At 36.6% G+C, this 21,366-nt stretch overlaps 1 protein-coding gene across 13 annotated transcripts; it reads left to right on the top strand.

Moving 5' to 3' along the window:
- Window positions 1–384: 384 nt before the first annotated feature.
- LOC128681552 (uncharacterized) lies at window positions 385–20,952 on the top strand. Of its 13 annotated transcripts, none has more exons than XM_053765537.1 (15): window positions 385–545; window positions 1,353–1,434; window positions 1,916–2,057; window positions 2,725–2,867; window positions 3,426–3,507; window positions 4,262–4,369; window positions 5,135–5,269; window positions 5,911–6,067; window positions 6,419–6,512; window positions 7,035–7,097; window positions 8,263–8,293; window positions 9,030–9,091; window positions 10,510–10,558; window positions 15,453–15,496; window positions 15,874–20,945. In XM_053765537.1, the coding sequence occupies exons 3-15, from the start codon at window positions 1,949–1,951 to the stop codon at window positions 20,791–20,793; spliced, it is 5,997 nt and encodes a 1,998-aa protein (XP_053621512.1). In that variant the 5' UTR covers window positions 385–545; window positions 1,353–1,434; window positions 1,916–1,948; the 3' UTR covers window positions 20,794–20,945. The 13 variants fall into 13 exon arrangements, with proteins under 13 accessions (XP_053621512.1, XP_053621511.1, XP_053621513.1 ...); XM_053765536.2 differs by having other exon boundaries at window positions 15,859–20,945; XM_053765549.1 differs by having other exon boundaries at window positions 411–545; window positions 10,514–10,558; window positions 15,874–16,008.
- The last annotated feature ends 414 nt before the right edge of the window (window positions 20,953–21,366 follow it).

Here is a 21,366-nt window from a genome sequence, read left to right as displayed (position 1 = left end):
GAATCCGCCATTATTCTATTTCCACTTCCGTCCCTTTCACTCCCACATCCCACTCTCTCACTCACTCCGTTCCATTTCCCACATATATGAAGGGTTTTTATTACAGGACGGAACCATACAACACCACTATAAAAAGTTATAAAAACAATACTTAAACCACAGACATTTAATTTATGAATTCTTCTTCTTCTATGGGTGCCTCTCCAACTAGAGAAGGTCAGCAATTAGCATGGTTAAGTCCTTCTTAGTGAATTAATATATGAATGAAAAGCACGTGAACAGAATGACAAAGTAATTCACTCGGCAACCAAAATTGGAAACTTAGAAATGTCATTTCCCGTCAAATATGTTCAACAGCAGCGACGCCACCACCAGACCATGAAAGTTTGTTCCTCTATGTATATTCTCTTTAACATCTTTTGATAGATTCAGTTGACAACTTGGCACTAACCGTCCAAATTTTATGCAAATCAATTAATACATTTTTAAATTATCGTTTTTTTAAACCAGCGTAAGGCCTTGATACTAAATTTTCTGCAAGAAATGTAAGTTAAAATTATAAAATATTTATATGAAATTAAGATCAAATTTATTTATCTTTGTCGTCGGTGTAATTTTTGAAAATACTAACGAATATATGAACATTGCGTACCTAGTTTGTATAAGAGTTATTTACCGCCATGTAAGACCAGAAGTGTATGTTGAATCCGCTATGTCTTGGTGAACTGTACGCGATAATGTATGTTTGCAATAGCCCTATAAATAGTATATACTATCACCTATAATATGCCAAAATGATGTTACATTTATCATTGCATAATTTAAGCTTTTGTGTGTTTGTTTGTAAACTCTTTATTGCACGAAGAAAACACATACAAAGCAAGCAGTAAAAGCTTTTATTAGCTAAAGCTTGAAGAATTAAAAAATAAACGTGTGCTTACAATTATATGCTAGTTGTTCGCCGCGAACTTATAAATTTTCGATGAGTTTTTACAAAATTTCATTGTGAATATTTCAAAAACGACCGATTTTGATGCCCCACGAACTTAAAAATTCTATTGACAGATCCTACATAGCTTTTAAATTACGTCAAAATCAGAACAACGGTTCGAAAGTTATCGCGTTACAAACGTACATATACAAGAAATGTATTTTTGCCCCAAGTTGCGTGTCAATTACAAAAATTAGTTACTTAGGTCTATTGTAGATTTTTTATCTGTCTGTCCCCAGTAACGCTGAATCTGTCCATCTGTCTATACTCTCTCTCATCTGAAGGTTTTCGCTGTTTCCCCAGCCGATGTGTTGGAGCCCAGGGTCCGTTTGCTGTCTGTACTTTACATTTTTATTTCCAGGCCCGCTCCGCAATTTGACGACTGGCAAGCCTGTTACAGGCCTGATCTGTGCTACTCACTTCTAAGGGTGCTGAAGATGTCTGTAAGTCATAGATTTATAAATAAATCCCTGACCTGACGCATATCGGACCTTTGCCCTGTACTAGTGCCCACGTTAGGGCTTTGAACGTGCGGGGTATTAAAGACGTCGTGGGAGCGAGATCATACAGCCGTGGAATGCCGTGTCTCTTATATCAACACCACGATTCAGTCCTGTCAATCCAACTATTGGCGCCATCTGTTGGTAGTACTGCGAACTATTTCGTTACATTTGAAGAACAGGCTGCGGGGAACTTTGTTGCGGCGCATCTTTTTAAATTTTATTTAATCAAATTACTAAAGAATCACATATAAATGCTTTGCTAAAACCAGGATGGTTTGTCTGGACCCACTTAACTGCATAAAATCGATCATCTTCATCAGCTGTGCTCGAAAAAGTCGACAGTAGACTTAGTTTTAAATAAATTTTGTGTGTGTATATACTGCAGAAAAGTGCTCGTGATGACAATTGCCTTTATTTTCAGCATATGCCCATTGACAGGAGTTAACGAGTTGCCATGTCGGGGGAAGGGATGGTGGCGGTCGTGCAGAGTCTGCGGGACGCTCGGTTAGCTGTCACGGTGGTGGACGGCAGCCGGAACAAGTTCAGCCTAGTGCCAAATGCTGGCAAGTTGAGAAATTGTATTCAGATATTTCAGGGCAGATATGGTTGGCGGAGACGGATGGAGGCCTATGCCCAGCATAGGAGGAGGAATGCAGATGATGATGATATACATATTTCATGCCGGTCAGGGCTCCCATTATAGTTAGATCTCTATCGTTTGAAGCTAAATGAACTGCTTGAACTTTTGGAGAAATTCATTATCACGTTTTTTACATTTTGTGGCAATCCTGATTGCATCGTCTACGCTGGCGGGCGAATGTAGCCGAGGCCGTCGAACAACTTTTTGAATAATAAAGCGGTAAAATGACAGAACAATTTCAGGATCAATTTAAATAGTGTTGCCGCTCTAATGTCATCTATCGACTGGCGTTTCGATAGACTATCGATAGATGGAGAAGTCGCAATCGTATCTATAGTCGCTTTTGGTGTAATACTATCGATAGTTTGTGTTTAGTCTACCCGTCATCACCGATTCGATGGTACTGTTTTTATCAATAGTATTATTACTCCAAAATGTATTGATGCTATCGACAGGTCTGTCAAAGCCTTTTTCGATTGCAACTAATTTGACAACGTCATAATATGTATATCCTTGGATTGTGGCATCGACACGCCATGATTCAATTTCTAAATGCTTGACTAAATCGTTGGAAAATTCCTCCTATACAGCTGAACGTGTCATGCAGCCGCAGAATCATTCGAAGTACCAGATCCAGTATCAGCAGAATACGTCATCGGCCACCGATCCGCCGAACCTGCGGTGCGACTCCAGCGCGCAGGCCACTGATGGAAGATATGCTAGCATGTATCAGGTAATTGAATTTTTCAGGCAAAGGCCGTGTTGGTCCAGTGGTTAAGACCGTCCGCCTGTCATCGGAAGGTCCCAGGTTCGTATCCTACTCGTGTCACGTGAGTTTGTTTACCAATCTGACTCATTCATAGTAGTTTTCATATTAAATCAAGACTTGCTTGCGGCGAACGAAAACATCGTGAGGAAATATGCATACTGGTTGACGGTTTATGTTTTCCAATGTGTACCTATGTGTCTACTTTCCGATAGATGTCGGTAGGGAGTCGTAAAAGTCATGTCACACTCTCGAAAAAGAAGATATAGGTTCGGCTTGCAAAAATGGCTTATTTGGTAACCATTATATATCTATTTATTCTTATCCGTCCTTAAACTTACATTTTTATCGTTATATTTTGATCCTTGAATACAAAGTCCTGTCTGTTATATGTCTGTCTGTTCGCGAGAAACTCAGAAACAGCTGCACGGATTTGTGGTTTTCACCAATAGACAGTGAGATTCCTGACGTGTTTATAGGTAGATGTTGGTCTAAAAAATTTAATAAACAATCTCCTGTTCGCAGACGACCCACGGCAATGTGGAGCCAACTTCACCTCCATGTGAAGTCACGGAGTTTCCACCACAGCGCGTGGAACTCTGCCCAGGTATGCTCCACAAAGCCACTGCTGCTGGATACAGCCTTCTTTTATACTTAGGCTTTTATTGACCGAGCGAGCGAAGCGAGCAAGATCTAAAATTCTACTTGGGGCAAAAATACATCTTTTCTATGTATGAATGTATGTATGTTTGTAACGCGATAATTTTCGAACCGTTGGTCCGATTTTGATGAAATTTAAAAGGTATGTAGGATATGCCAATAGAATTTTTAAGTTCGTGGGGCATCAAAATCGATTCAGTCGTTTTTGAAATGTTCACAATTTTGTAAAAAAAAAATATTGTGTTCGCGAGGTCTAGGTTCGCGGCGAACAACTAGTATACTTAACAGACAGGCATGCGGTCCACCTGATGGGAAGTGATCACCGCAGACTGTGGTATGGATGCTACAGCACCAGGAGCGTCATACGCGCATTGCCCTTAATTAATCCTTTCATGTTCTTTTTGAAGAACTCCATGTTGTAGTTTCTGAGGAAAACCACGGCAGGGAACTCATTACACAACCTCAATTAATTTAGGTTTATAAACGTGTTCTTACCTAACCTAACCTATGTCAAGCAGAAGGAACAGCTGAAGGAAAATTTATCATTCTGAGGAACAAAACGAAAGTTTTATGCTTTCGGTGAAGTGTGTTTATGTGAACTGTAGAACATCTCCAACATCACGGACTGAGCATATAGACAAAATAATATGAATGCATAAAACGTCACTCTGTCGTCGTAGTCATAATTTTGTGCTGTGCAGGTCGTGAAAACTTCGAAGTGGGTGGCCTTGGCAGCGGCGAGACTTGCCGGATTCCTATCAGGCCGCAGCAGGGACCATACCGGTGCGGGACGGGCTGGGTGGGCGGAGGTAACGCATGCTTTTGCTTGATGATAGACAGGCCTATTTTTACAGGCTTTAAGGACAAAAATATTATATTTTTATCTGACAGATAAAACTAAATAGATAAATCTGCCTGATTTGATTGCTGTGCTTGCAGTTCTTGTGAAATGCAATCAGTAAACCTTTGAGGAGTTCCCTCGTCGGTAGCAGATCCTGGGTGCACCATCACATCATGCTTATAATAATGCACTGATATTCGAACTAAATATCTTTACCAACAAAATTACGGCACAATCGGTCGTAGATATTAGCTTCAATATTTATTAGCAAGATTCTACCCGACAAACACTATGTTTTTTACTTTGTTCTACCTGAAAATCAGCACCTTGTCTCAGAAATGGCACCATGCTGAGCTGGTCGCCATTTCGGCTTACATATTTTGTTCGCTATTCTTTGTTTTTATTTGTTTTAATTACGAGAAATCACACTGAGATTGAGCTAGCCCCAAAGTAAGTTCGAGACTTGTGTTATGGGATACTAACTCAACGATACAATATATTTTATAACAAATGCCTATCTAGATAAATATTGAAGACCCGGGCCAATCAGAAAAAGATCATTTTCCATCATGACCCGACCGGGAATCGAACCCGGGACCTCTCGGTCCAGAGGCAAGCACTTTACCACTGCGCCGCCGAGGTCGTGTTTTGTATTCTTATGTTTGGATTTTATGTTTAATGATTTCATTCGTTCTTAAAACTATTCATATCATGCAAGTCCATCATTCACCAGGTACAATGTTCTCGCCGAGGAGTTCGCAGCAATCAGACGCCTTCGCCAGCTCGCTGAGGAAGTACCCGACCTCATCTCCGGACAGGTCCTCAGAATTGTTGGAGAGGCTGGTCACTTACAGCCAAGCTAAGAATTGTGAGATTTGCTATAATATATCAACAGCCAAGCTAAGAATTGTGAGATTTGCTATAATATATCAACAGCCAAGCTAAGAATTGTGAGATTTGCTATAATATATCAACAGCCAAGCTAAGAATTGTGAGATTTGCTATCACATATCACTCGCATTCTCGGCTATCTCTATCAACTGAGAGCTTTTTCACGGTTTCTTCCACAGCCATTGAGCGACGGAGCCGGAACTCGCTTTCCTATTTTGATATTGTCCTGATTATTTCCTATTTTGAAGTGTCCTGTGCCCAGAAAAAATAAGTCGCTATTTCACGACTTTCTTACGAATTTAAATTAATTATATGTTTTTTCCCCACAGGGAAAAACATTACAAACTTATAATTATAGCTCATTTCATACAAAACGTATAAACACGCCCGCATAATTAATTTGGTAACTTTATATCTAATAGTAACAAGTCTACAAATTGACACGGAACAGATTGTAATGCACACTTTATAGGTTTTTTTTTTCTAATGGCAAGAACCCTAGTTACGTCAAACTACCGTCCGAATATTTACTGTAGGTAGTCAAACCATATTAACATTATAAAAATAATTTATCTTTGTTTTTCATGTGGAAAGAATTATTAATTGAACTCTTCACAGTCTCAAGATATCAAGGCAGGTGTTCACCTAACCGCTGTCCAGCTGCGGAGTCTGATGTGTACCAGTACGCTGAGAGGAGTCCGCGAAGGAACAGGTGGGAGGAGATGAGGAGCAGGACCAGGATTGACGAATACCCTACCAGGGATGGACGACCCAGGTGATTTAGCATTGAGGTATCTTTTATATGGCTGTGAAGGCATGGCGCGCGAGTGGCACAAAAGAGATCTGCAAGTCTCTGAGATAACAATGTTCCGTTAGTTGTGTGTCTAGTAATATTATAAATGCGAAAGTTTGTAAGGGTATATGTATGTGTGTACATTTGTGACTCATTCACTCAAAATCTACTGGACGGATTGTTATGAAATTTGGTACACGGGTAGATTATAACCTGGAATGACGCATAGGGTACTTACTTTTTTAATTTACTTTAATTAATACTTTGGTTAATACTTTTCATCTCGAAATATATATATATATATATATAATACCTACATATTTTATTTACCAGGAAAGAGGAGTGTGAAAGGAGAATTTACAACAGAACCTATGACGTTAGATGCGTCCGAGAAGTCCCCAGAACCAAAGACAGCTTCAGACCAAACGTTAGTTGAATTTCATGCCATAAGCATCGACAAATAGTTCGTCAAACTTTAGCAGATTCAGTATTCGTTGTTGGATTTTCATTGCGGTAAATAAAAGCTCTCATACAAATTTAATTCGCGTCGAAATTTGTTTGAGTTCGGCGGACCTGGCATTGGATCCATTATACCACCAGTTGTATGGGCGGCAGGGTTTTATTTATGGACACAGTTGCCTCAGGTCAGGTTGCATGTGTTTTGTGATTGTCTTGTCTTTTGAAAAAATATTAATTCATTTCATTAATTCAGGATGTTACTAAATCGAAAGAGAAGTTGTCATTTTCGAGTAGTACACTGAGAATAATTTTTTATTAAACAGTAAATTTATAAAAATGTTGGTCACACTTTTGCCTTTGATAAATAAGTTTTTTCGGCTTTTGTATTGCATAGAAATGCTTGTATTTGATGAGAAATTATGTGGAAAATGAAATATGCCCTGAAAATTCTTAGATTATAAGGTGTCTTATTAAATCATTGTTTTTACAGGAGTTCTACCAGCACGATGTTAGAGACGGCTTCAGTATGCCTGTATACCCACGGAAGTTCGGTGTAAGATTTCTTTGTTTGCAATTTATTTTCCAAGTCAATTACGTGTCCCACTGCGGGGCAAAGGTCTCCCCTTTTTGCTTCCATAACTCTTGATCCAATATGATTTCCCGCCATTTTTCAAAGATGCGCTAGTTGTCGTCGCGCCATCTTGTTCCCGTTCTGTGTCTCTGCCGCCGCCATGTTGGAAATAATAAAAACTTTTTAATTTTAAAAACACAATCTGTCAAAATACAGAAGAAAATTATTGAGGGCGGTGTCACTAGCAACACTGTGTGTTATCAACCATTCAATTTGAATTTTGATATTGCAACGGCAAAAAATGTATTATTATTTATTAGTAATATTTAACAGTTTTCTTCACTTTGTACAACTAGTGTAAAACTAGTTGTTCGCCGCGAACGTAGACCTCGCGAACACAATAAATTTTGATGAGATATTACAAAATTGTGAATATTTCGAAAACGACTTAGCCGATTTTGATGCCCCACGAAGTTAAAAATTCCATTAGCAGATCCTACATACCTTTTAAATTTCATCAAAATTGGACCAACGGTTCGAAAGTTATCGCATTACAAACATCATACATACTCGTACATACTTACGTAGGAAAAATGTATTTTTGCCCCAAGTATAATGTCAATTAATAGGTATTATGGGCATCCTACTAATATTACAAATGCGAAAGTTTGTGAGGATGTATGTGTGTATGTTTGTTCATCTTTCACGCAAAACCTACAGGACCGGTTGTTATGAATTTTGGTACACGGGTAGAATATAACCTGGAATGGCACATAGGGTTAGTTAGGTAACACACACTTTTATCCCGAAATTCCCATGGGAGCGAAGCCCCGAGACGCAACTAATAAATTAATATGAATACAAAAGAGATACAAGTATAACGGAGGACTTATCCCATGTAGGGATCTCTTACAGTCAAAATTCCCCTACCATGATACATAAAACGCGCAGCACGTCATTGCGTCCACACGTTATCTCATTTTATACGATGCGTCCACGATATGTGAAAGAGACAGCTGCATGTGGACGTCTGTTTGTATGTTTATTGGTAGGCCTTCAGTTCAATTGTTTCTTATCTCGGTATGCTAATACTGGAGGAGTTAGATGTTATATTCCTCATGACAATTAAGACGACAATTTTTTCCAGATGCCCACTTCTGTTCACACGGAGACACAATGTAAGTATTACTCCGTATTGCAACTACTACTGTATGTAGCATATTTTTAGGGTTCCGTAGCCTAGTGACAAGAGCGGAACTCTCAAATAAAGCAATATCATAAGGCCTAGCACGAAATATACAAACACGTAGCACGTTAGTAACGTCCAAATTCTGTCTCTTTTTCCCATATCGTGTACGCATTGATATTCAATGTCAATTGTTACAATGTTGTTCCAGTTCATTGCAAACACAACGAAGAACAAAGTTATGGTTCCGCCCTGGAATAGGACAACTCCAAATCCTCCCGTGAATGTCGTACGAGGCGACTAAGGGACACATAGTCTTAGCTGATAGGAAACAAACAATAGTCAATCTTGTCAGCGGGCGGTTGTAAAATCACGGCCATGATTCTTCAAAATTTTTTGCTTTCCATTTTACGGGCTTTAAATTGTCACAGTCTGAAAAATATTGGGAAACACGTGATGACAAGGAGAGAAAGAAAAACATGACCTTTGAGCTCTGCAAGTTTTGGCTCTGTCTGCCCTGTAATATATAAAAACGTGACCCAAACTAGAACAGATGCCGACGCAAATAAATGTACATTGCGTTAGTTGAGTGGATTTGCAGTGAGTGTAGGCACATCAAAACCACCAAGTTCAGCGATTTGCCTATAGGTATTCTGGAGAAAACAATCATTACACATTTAGATATAAGTATTTTACGATTTTTGTTCTTTTTTTTTTTGTTGCAACAGCAATCTCCATGTGCTCAAAGGAAGTGACCACAGTTCCGAGATCAGCGCCTGTGAAAAAAAATGTAAGTTTAGGTTTAAGAGTGTACCGAGCGCACACGAGCGCCACCAACATATGTTTCTCAATATATTTTAAGTTCAAGTCGGGCTAATTATACTGTCTACTGCATTAAAAAGTATTATATACCTTTCGCAGTGGAGACAATGGGTCCTTGGGGCCCTGAAGCTAAAAAATTTTTGAAAGAGTTTTCAACGCGTCTCAACTGGTGATCCGAGATTAGGTATTTTCTTTGCTCAGCGTATAAGTCTGTCAGTACAGCGAGGATAAGCTGCCAGCATTCTGGTCACGTTGCCTCGGTGCGGCGCGTTTGAGGAGGTTTTTTATTTGTAATATTTTTAGTACCTACATAATATACCTAGCTTGTAATATTTATTATTGTATTCAAATTAAAGTGCCTGTCTTAGCTTTGTATAATATATTTAACAATCTTTTCGACTAAGTTTCTAATATTGTATTGTAAAGTGTGTTGTGAATTTAATAAAAAGTATTGTAGTTTTATATTGGACACAGTTGCCAGAATCTGCTAAACGGAAAACGGTGGCCACTCAAGTCCGTTCAGTAAATTGTGACTACATATTGTACAATAGAAAACTATATTACTTTTCAATTAACTCTTTATATAGCATAGCATAATTTGTCCAAGCTAGATTTGTAAAATTTACTTTTAGTTAAAAGAAATTGATAAAACCATGATGGTGGCGCCACTGTGCGCTCGGTACACCCTTAATTTTTCCCCGATGCTAAGCTTTGTTGCATGATGGTAAGCAATCACCGCAGTCCGGCAACCCGATACGGGTCATCGGTGCGTTGCCGACTTTTTGAGAAAGCGATAGACACTTTTCTTGTCGAAACTATTAGGGAACAACACTGAGAGAAGTTTTTTTATTATTTGAAATATATACTTGTATAAATATACTTTGAAATGCTAAAAAATTGTCATTTGTTTGTTGTCATTTACTTGGAAAAATAAAGCTTGCGAGGCGAAGGAGATTTCTGCCCAACTGCGGGACGATAAGTAAAAAATAATAGTAGCAAAACTAGCCATATAATAAATACAAAATATATATAATATTAAGTCAAATCACACAGACTGAGCTAGCCCCAAAGTAAGTTCGAGACTTGTGTTATGGGATATATTTTAAAACAAATACATATATATAGATAAACATCCAAGACCCCGGGTCAATCAGAAAAAGATCATTTTCCAATCATGACCCCACCGGGGATCGAACCGGGACCTCTCGGTTCAGTGGCAAGAACTTTACCACTGCGCCACCGAGGTCGTCAAATTTGTATTGATTTGTATTGTCAATTTCATGACTCCATCGTCAAGCCAAGCGATGATTTTGCCAAAGGAAAGGTTGAGAAAGACATTTGTATTGCTCATTTGGCAAAGGTGGTTTAGGACGTAATTTGTTTCAGGTAGCTGTCCCCCGCTCAGCGTCTGTCAGTACCATCGGACAGCCAGAAGGTGCAGTATCAGTCATTCCCAGTTCGACCCAAATGGACCAGAACGCAAAAATAAGTTCGTCCCAAATGGATCAAATCACAAAAACAAGTTCGTCCCAAATGGACCACAATGCAAAAATAAGTTCGTCCCCAATGCACAAGGACGCAATAAGCTCTTCCCAAACGGATCAAATTATAAAAGAAAGTTTGTCCCAAATAGACTGTGACACAAAAATAAGCTCTTCCCCAATGTACAAGATCACAAAAACGAATTCGTCTAAAATGGACCAAATGACAAAAACAAGTTCGTCCCTAATGGACCAGATGGCAAAAATAAGTTTGGCCCAAATGAACCAAAACACAAAAATTATTAGCTTCAAATCCGTACAGACCACGTCTAGTTCTATGGAAATAACAAGTGTTCAGAAAAATGTTAACCCAAGAAAAAGTAAGTCTGAAGACGATCTTAAGAAGCAATATTTCCAAGAAGGCATCGTTGATCTGATACGCAATATGGCCGTCAAATCTAAAGTAAAGGATAACGTTCTGAACGAAAATATCTTAAGAGACATGTGGTTAAAACTACACAGACTATTAGAAAATGTCGAGAAACAAAATTCTAGAGAAAAGGCGCTTATTAATTTGGGCAAGAAAATGAGAAAGACCCCAATTTATATACCAGTCAGATATGAAAGTGTCAGAGATTGTACTAGACCTATAATGAGGAAATGGGCTGAGATGGATGTGTACTGTGGGACTCCACCGATCCCACCTAGTGTTGAAGACAAGATTGAAGATATCGTGAAAGAATGGGTAAATTCTTTGCCGTTTCAAACACTTCAATATCGCAATGGATCTATTGATGTAAATAAAATGTCCGATGACTTGCTACGAGAAGTATTAAAACTGCTGACATCTAAAACTAAAATTAATTGTGAATCGTTAAAAAGGAAGATTGTTAACATAATCAGTGTAACTCCAATAGAAGTTACAGAGAAAATAAATGTATTACATTCACTGGCTGATGCGCTTGTATCACAATTAAGAGATGTTGCGCCAAATATATTCAAAAAGCGATTGAAAATGAAATTTAGCTTAGGTAAAACGCATATTCATCCGACGGAAGGTGATATTAAAGATTGGGTTACAATTGTAATCGCAGATTTTATTAAAAAGTATGATATTGAATTGAATGCTAAAGATATAAAAGAAATAAAAACGGAACTTATTGAGGCATTAATAAATTTCATATATGGTGATAGTTACATTAGTGAAAACGTTGTGAAAGAAGATATGGTGTTATATTTATCAGATTATAACATTAAAGAAGACCAAAGTATGGATTTAGCAAACGCGCTATTTGATCAAATTAATAAAAGATCGTCATCACAAACCAAATACGGAAATAGAAACTTCATAGTTTATTACAATACATATGTAAAAAAGCGTCCAACGTCATATTTCGATGCGTCTGAAAAGTTTAAATATTATAAAAGTGATTTATGTGAACAAATTGATGAATGGTTGATAGATTTGCCAGTTGAAATTTGCAAATTCCCATCAATTGATGCGCGCGAAACGGCCATTGAAGATTTAGCTCAAGAATTAGTAGATCGACAGATTTACCTTGAATTTAATTCTTCGAAAATAAGTGATGAAAATGAACTTGAATATCTCAAATATCAAATATATAAATGGATAAGCAAAGTAGTGGGGGAAGAAAATAACAACGTTGTTCGATGTGCTTCAGATCTGATGGAAAAAATACGAGAAATTCCGGTGCCCCGGTTCAAGATACATACTCAAAATGTTCAGAATGTTGAAGTAAACAATACATTTCCTAGCTTTAGAGAATCGATTAATGCTAGTTATATAGTTTTGAATAATTCTAATGACACGAAACATAGGCACTCGATACTAAAACCAAATAGTAGTAACCAAACATTAAAAAATGTGACAGAACAAAACCAGCCATATTCAGAGTGCACACAAAAGACACCGGCACGTCTTACACTTCAGTCAATAAATGAAGAATATGACGAATATGTGAAACATTGGGTTCAACAAATACCGATCCCTGCATCAAACCCTCAAGAAAAGGAGTTATCTGAAAAATTGAGGTTAGGTGTTCAAAATGGCATTTGGAAAGCATTGACAAAATTGAAGTTTGATCCAGTCACATTTCACAATACGTTCTATTATCAGGACCTCTTGGACGACGAAATAGAATCGTTGTTAAATTGCTTGCCAAAATCGCCTGAACTGGATGCCAGGAAGCATCTCATGAAAGCACAGTTATTAGAACACACCTCTAATACTAATGGAAAGTTGTTGAAATTAGCAGAACCAGCTTCATTTAAACAAAATTTAGTTGAAAACGTAGAAAATCGCGTTCCTAGGAGTAATATTGATGGCAATAATGATGCGATGAAATTGCACGAAGATTTGCAAATATTATCCATAGTAGAAGATTATATACTTTTAACAAAATATGACGAAGATAATAAAGTGAAAGCAAATGCTTTTAGAAGGAAGTTGTTGAAACATGTTGAAGCATTTGTCGAAGAGTTAAAAAAGACACACGGAAAGGAACTTAAAGATATTGATATAGGTATTTATATGAATGATATAATGGAGGCTTTGCATAATGTGCCTCTACCCAGCGATGATTCTTTGAAAGAAGAAGCAGATGAAATAATATTAGGAATTGAAATAGAACATTGGTTTGATGATCTCCCTATAATTCCAAATGATGATTACTTCGAGAAACTGCAGAGGAGAAGATTAAGGGAATCTTTAACAAAAAAGATAACAGACATTGAAAAAAGTAATTTAAGTACGTGCGCCGCGGAATCTGCTGTAAAAAATGAGATTAAGAACTTTTTACACGAACTCCCAATGAAAATGGAAGACGTTATAAATATTAAGTTTTTTGCTGACGAACTTTCGAACCGGATAAAGAATAAAAAAAGGGAACAGGGTAGGAGAAGGTCAGTAGTGTTTCAAAATAATTTATCATATCAAGAAATGCCGCGATACTCTACGTATAATAATCAACCTAGACAATATCAAAGTCTCCCATATGCCCCTGCTAAATGTCAGTCAGTTAATCAGAACAACATATCATTGCAACTGCCAACGCACCAATATCAAGACTTTAAATATCGTAAAGAATTTCCAAACACACCCGAAGAAAAATACCCTGTCCAATATCACCCAACGCCAAATTCAAATCCAAATATGAACAATTCATCTTTAGCAGGAGGTGGAATGATGTATAACACACGTGCAATGAACACCACAGTAGATGAAACCCATGATTATCATGGTTTCGAAGGAAACCGTCCACTCAGTTCATCAATGTTCTCATTACCGCCAAATATATATGGAAACACGATTCCCCAACATTCAGAACAGTGGTTGAATGTACAAGGGCAAAATCAATATCCAAAACCATATTCTGAAGTATCTCATCTGTCTGACCCCGGTGGCAGTTGGGTCTCGTTAGAACAAGTCCCAATACCGGATGAATTAAAGAAACAATTGCAGGCCGATGCAACTAATCAAAGGCAAGTGAAATCATTTGTTTATACTGACAGCCAATCGATGCCTCATTCTAGTCATTGCGAACAAAATAATGGTTCTTGTTGTGCGAATAGAACTGAAAATGCATCGTTGCCACAAGTAATTCAGGATCAAATTTCAAAAATAAATGATGCTGCTTTTGGTCGTGTTAGTAATTCTAATCAATGTGCCAATATGAGTCAAGCTGATCAGGTCCCAGAAGAACGAATCCAGTTTAGTGATGGTATGAGATCTCGCCCACGAGTAAGCTTTCATAATACGAGCCCAAACCGAGGTGTAGACAACGAAAACATGAGAGAAAGTATGATGCAACCAAATCAGCCATGTAACCAATCAAATAAACGCAGAAGCAACGTAAGTTTTGATTTAACAGCACGTAATGCACGTTCAGGTATACCTGAAGAATTAACACAGCAAAATTTGAGCAATCATACACGGGAAGAATCTTCTTCCGTTTTAAAAACAGGAAAATATGGTCAAAGATCAGCTCAAAATATATCCGAAATGGGCGGTGAAAATAAACAACCATCGCAACTGAATGTAAACTTTCAAAATGATATACCTACAAATGCTCCGCTGGATTTACATCGACTTCCAGTACCTGATATGCCACAGTTTTCACGACCACAAGAACAGGAACAGAATCAGCCAGAAGCCGGCGGTTCAAGCTACGGTCAGCCGCAAGGATATTCGACACCGAACCAAGAAACAAATGAAAGATCTGCTCCAAGAATCGGAAGAAAAACTCGTGATCCCATGAGATTTAGACAAGGATCTGCTAGAAGGCGGCTTGATTTAAATGATTCTGATGACTTTGAAGAAGATTGCCCTTGCATGGCACATTTTAAACGAAGGCCTTACGGAGACTTAGACTATCCATGTTTTTATCCATTCCCGTACCCATTCCCGTGTTTCTTTTAATTGTTTTTGTGTATTTGACAGTCATTAATTGAATTCATGTACTGATGTTAAATGGTTGTGAATGGTTTACTTACTGTATGTTTCTTGACTTATGTTTTGGCATCTTTGTCTGTATTAAAAGTATCAGAAATCGTTTGTAGTATTTCTCTGTATTTATTTGTAATTGCGAAATTCACTTGCAAAGTGATTGCAAGACTTTTTTTGTTTTGATTATTGTCGCAGATTCTCAGCAAAAAAAATTATAAATAAAACTTTATACCATCAATTAATTAAAAGGCCGCAGATTCAATCTAAAAGATCAACATATTACTGCAATTTTAAATCATGTTAATGTTAAAATGATGTTTGTAAAAAAAATATTTCTATTATTTACTTTGTGTAATTTTTCACGAAAACAATTTATTTCACAGAGGCACCGCCATTAGCTGATGAAAATTATCAAGTTTATAGAGTAGTAAGTATTTGATTGTATTATTCAGATGCTACCATGAAACCTTAAACACGGAGTATATCATTTTTACACGATGGTTACACGGTACACGGGTAAAAGAGACAGCTTGTGGACGTTAGTAACGTGCTATGTGTTAATATGCTTTGTGACCTTGCCTTCAGTAGTTACTTGTAACGAAATCATTAATTACAATTCTTTGTAGCTGCTCTTCGTGAAAATCCCTCGATGAAGGCTGATTCCTTGGTGCACAATCCGGTTATAATTAGCATGATAATGCATTGTAATCGAGACTACATCTGAAAAACGTACTTTTGTGAAATAGGTGAAACAAAAATCATGTCATGATTCTTAAATAATGAAAGTAGTTTGCTTTGTTACAGGTAAATCCGGCGTCTAAAGATCATGACAAGAATAATGATGAACGAACAAGACATTTAATCAATAAATCTATTCAAGCTGAATGTAGAAAATATCATAAAATAAAGAAATGCAAGTCGCAAGAAGATGCAAAAGAAAAGTTAAACCATAATGTTTATAGCTGTCTTCAGTTATATCATGTCAATGGAGAAGTGTGGAGAAAGAATATACGGACTGGCCATATAACGCCTGAGGAGGAGAAAAAAATTAAAAAGAGACTAAACAAATGTTTAAATTTGGTATCAAGTCAACTGGCAGAAATTGATGACAACAAAAAGAAATTGAAAGAAGATTTGACTAAAATGCTCGTTAAGAAACTGACTAAAACATATTTGAATACAGAATTTAGTAGAGTCGTTTCTCCCGTTGCCGTATTTAGAGTGGAAGTTCCAAGTTATGTTATAAAAGACAATAATGATGAATTGAGGACAAAAATAGATGATTGGCTGAAAATAATTCCTATTAAAAGAAGAAATTCATTAGGCGTATCGATTGAAAAGCAAGAAATTTTAGAATGTATCTTGAATAAAATAAAGCCAATAATTTCAAACAAATATCAAAGTAAGGAATCTCGTCAACACAATATTAAAATACAAATATTGGAGGTTTTAGAAGATTTGCCTGTAGTGACCAAGAGGAATGGTAAAACTAGCAGTTTGAACAGATATGCCAACATGTTGATCGAAGACATACTTAATATGGACTGCGATTTAAAAGACAAAAGTGAAAACGTAAATGTTGATATTTTTATTCGTGAGGAAATTTTGAAATTTCTTGAAAAGGTAAATTTATGTTACAGCAAAGAGATAAGAGACAGTGAAAGGTATTTAGTGAATATTTTAAAGCAATCTTTGTTATTGGATAGTTTTGAAAACACGCATATAAAAGAAGATTTAAGTGCTGTACTTCAGAATATTGGAAAATGGCCGAATCATCAGGCTGATTATTTTGTTAATACTCTTTTGAGGCATTTTAATCACTATATTGATTGTTACGATAATGACGTAGAAGATGAAACACAGCATGCGTCCTCCTATGATTCTCCTGCAAGTAATGATTGTTATAAATGCTACCAAATAACGACGGAATATGAAGATATAGACAACACGTTAAGTCAATCTGTAGACATTGAAATTATATATAAAGATCAACTTACACAAGTCGTTACCGATTGGTTGGTAGATATGGACTTTCAGATTCCAACAAATAGTATGCTAAAATCAGAAAACAGAATAGTTACAGATCTTGTTGACGGTATAATTTCTAAAAGCATGTTGTTTTCCAAAACCAAAGACCCAGATGACGGCCAACTTCTCAAATTCCAGATTTTTGAGTGGTTTAACAACGAATTTGGCGATCATGATGTTGGTTTTAATAATATAACTGAATTGATTGATAAAATTAGTGATCTGTCAGTACCTGGACATATAAATAATTTAATAATTTATCAATCGAGTAGCTCAAAGAAAAAAAGTGACACAGCAAACCAAAACTCATCACTACCCTACGAAGATAAATTGGTTGATGAAATTTATACTTGGCTTCATGATTTACCAGCAAATATGCATTCATCTCAAGATGCTACTTTAGAAAATCAATTAGTAAAAGATTTGGCTAGTAACATAGAAAAAGGACTAGAAGCAAAAGGGAATCGTTCAAAAGTTATAGATAGCGAAGTGAATGACTGGATAAAGCATGCTTTAGTTGGAAAACCTAAAGAATCTGTTACAAATAAGTTAAAGAAAAGAATAAAAAATGTGCCATATGAGAGAAGAACTGTTTCGTACGATTACAAATCGGAAAGAAAATTTATAAGACAATATGAAGACCTAATCGACGACTGGCTAAATACTATTCCTCTAGAACCACGCAAAGAATTAGACTTCATGAAAATACGAGAAGATTCCATTCATGATTTGGCTAAGAAAATGTTTGTAATAAAAAATACTGGGCCAACTGACTCTGATAAAATCACTAAAAAACTCGAAAATGTCGCGTCAGATTGGTTGAAAAAAATACCAATACACCCTCGTAGCGACAGAAAAGCTTTTAGAGATCAATACGCTGCGAAATTAATAAATGATATTCAAACCAAAACAATAAATGATACAAAAGCCAATAATGACGAATCATCGTTTGGTGTAGAAAAAATGACTGATATTGAATTAAACACAGGTTTGCTAGAAGCTGCAGCTTTAGACTGGTTAAAAAAGTCTTCTCTTTACCGAGACAGTGGTACACATAATAAAAAAACACTAGAAACACATATGAAAGAATTTGCTAAAGAATATATTACAACTGCATATGCCGGTAAAAATACAGAAGCAGTAATGATGAAATATGTACGTATGTTGTATGAAGGTACAAACACTGATGACAATTTCATATATAATCAATGTTTGCAGCTCAAAAATTACTTACTATCTAACTTAGACCCTGATTTATCAAAAAGTATTAATCTCGATGATAAAGAGACATATAAAAATGCGCCATACCGTAATGGTACGAGAAAATCACCACCTAAAAGTATTGAAATAATTCGCAGTGCAATATTAAATTGGAGTACAAAATTACCTTTGAAACCTGATTATAATCATGAAGATTTTATGTCTTTAGTAAATCAAATGGTAAGAGATGTAGCCTCATTGATTGTACATCCAAAACACAGTATAGCTGATGACAATGAGGATGAAATCAAACAAATAATATTTGATTATGTAGAAAAGTTTCCTATAAAACCTGATATTAAAATGGACCAAAGATGTGACATGATGGTAGATCTTTGGAATGTTCTGCAAGGTATAAGTTTGTACAGAGATGATAACATTTCCCATACTAGACCGGAAAATGATTCTATGTTTAGAAATAATCAGCAAGTTACTAGCAATAATGAAGCTCTGAATGATACACATTCTAGAGATTATCCAAATATAAATTCTGGTACGTTCAATAGTTCACTGAAAGATATGAGTCCTGCCAACCCAAGCAATGTAGGAGGAAATTTTAATATAATTACAGAAGGAAATGGTAGAAGAAAGAGTGCACCCGCTGCTTTAACAAATCCTAGTTCTGCTTCTCCAACGAACCAAAGGAGAGTCAGCGCTCCTTCTGCTATTACATCTGACAAAATACCAGTCCAACGGATGACCACAGAACAAATATACGAAGAGTTTGATCAGGTTTTTAATCGCTATTGCCAAGAAATTCCTCTAGATATTTCAACGGATGAAAAGATATCGATGGCCAATATGGCACGTCAAGTGTTCCGAAATGGCATTTGGAAGGCCTATTTTGCACTCAAGTCAGACGAAGAAATATCAGACAACTACGACTATTTTAGATATCTTATTGAAGAAAGACTTAGGCAAATGTTAGATGTGATTTTGCCTCAGTCTGACGAAATGGTGCAATTCAAAGAAACGTTTTTAAACAAAATATCAGACGATGTTGTCAATTTATTGAAAATTACCCACAAATTAACGGATCCGCCGATGTTAAAGAATTTTATTAGATACAAATTAGATAGAAGAACAGCCCGACAAGAATACCAAGAATATCAAGATTGGACTAAACATTTACTTATTCAAGATATAATTAATGAACATCTTCTATTTATCAACTACAAAGAAACAGACCCTGTCAAAGCCAATATATATAGAAAGCGGCTATCAAAAGTAATAAATGAATTAATAAATTATATACGAAATCTGAATGCAACACAACCGCAATATATCAATGAAGCAGCCATGCGACTATACATTAACGAAACTCTGAAAAATATGCCTGCTATTGATAAGGAGATTTTAAAAGATGAAGTTGATGAAATACTACTCACCCAAGAAATAGAACAATGGTTCAAAAACTTGCCTACAAATTTTATGCCCAACTATGAACATAGAGAAGAACTAAAACGTAGATGGTGCGAAGTATTAGCACATAAAATTCATCAAATTGAGAGAAATAGAATCGATACAGAAGATTCGCACGCCGAAAGAGAATTGAGGCAAGAAATATCCCTATTTTTAGGCAATAAGGCTAATTTAAGTCCAGATGATAATTTGAACATCAATTTGATGGTTGAAGAACTTGCGAATAGATTAAAGAATCTTAGAGACAATAAATTGGCAGAATATGATTCGTTTAGTAAAGAAAAGCCAGTTTCCTCTACTTTAGCTCAAATTGATCCCAAAGATATTATTTTTAACGAGAACATTAATGAAAAGTCCATATTAGCACCAGAAGTACAAAATCAAGGAAATCACACTGCAAGAGAAAATATGTGTCATGTTAGACAACCAGGAATTTTAGGTACAAGTCAAGTGGCTGGTCCAAGTAGGCAAATGCCAAATTATCCTCAAGCTAATCCGACAAACATCCACAGCCCCGCACAAAACAGAATATCACTAGATCAGAACAACAGCGTGATTCTACAAAGAGATCGTAAAGTATCTTTTGGTCAGCAAAATTGCACACCACCAGTCATAAATGCCTATCAAGATCAAAATCGAATAGACAATAACGTCAACGAATCCATACGAAATAACAATATCATGTTATCAGAATGCGTCCATCCTGAAATTGATAATCGAATGGATCAATCAGGACGGCAATCGAACGGAAGACCCCTACAGCAAAGTCTACGACCTTCTGCGCAGGAAAGACTTAGTCGGGGATCATCTGGCCAAGAACCATTATCGAGGGCGACAGCGTCTACAGCTAGAGCAACAACTGACCAAAGAAATGAAGATCCAAACGCGGATGACGAAGACGTAGGATACAGATGTAGATGTTTAGAAAGACTTTCAAGGTGCGCGAGACGGTTTAGGCCCTTCATGTTTCACCCGATGCCTTTTCCGTGTAGATTTTTCCAAGAAGAACAGTAAAAAATGGTTGTATACGGAAATATATTACAAGATATTGGATTAGATCGTATTTGTCTTTTTTTGCTTTCAAAATGTAATTTTATTTATTTTATAGCCTGTACTTTGTGTCCCACTGCTGGGCAAAGGCCTCCCCTTAGGTCTTCCAAAGATCTGTGTGGAAGTCATAAAAAGGGGGAATTTGGACCTTAGCCCACCGCGCTGGTCCAGTGCGTTTTGTGGTCAAAATATAATAATGAAAAAAAATTACTTTATATCATTTAATTTCCAAGCTGCGACTCATTAGCGATCCTCGAAGTTGGACTTTTTAGGGTCCCTTCTGGACCCTAAAAAGCCCAGTAAATAAGGAACTTTCACTTTGGAACCCTAACCCTAACAATGCGCGTGCCAGTCCACGTCACGTCATTTATCACGTCACCTTTTGATATATGACTAAAAGAACGAACCTTATAAAATTTTGAATGTTCTTTCGATTTCGTTCGTGATGATGTTCGTGACACATCTACTCGTGTGCAAATTTTAAATGTAATGCTTTTTCAACTACGTGGTCTATTAAGAAAATCAATTTATTTATAG

Source organism: Plodia interpunctella, chromosome 27, assembly GCF_027563975.2.
Source record: "Plodia interpunctella isolate USDA-ARS_2022_Savannah chromosome 27, ilPloInte3.2, whole genome shotgun sequence".
Classification (NCBI taxonomy): domain Eukaryota; kingdom Metazoa; phylum Arthropoda; class Insecta; order Lepidoptera; family Pyralidae; genus Plodia; species Plodia interpunctella.
The sequence above is the reverse complement of the archived record's forward strand: the minus strand, read 5'-3'. Positions and strand labels throughout refer to the sequence as shown.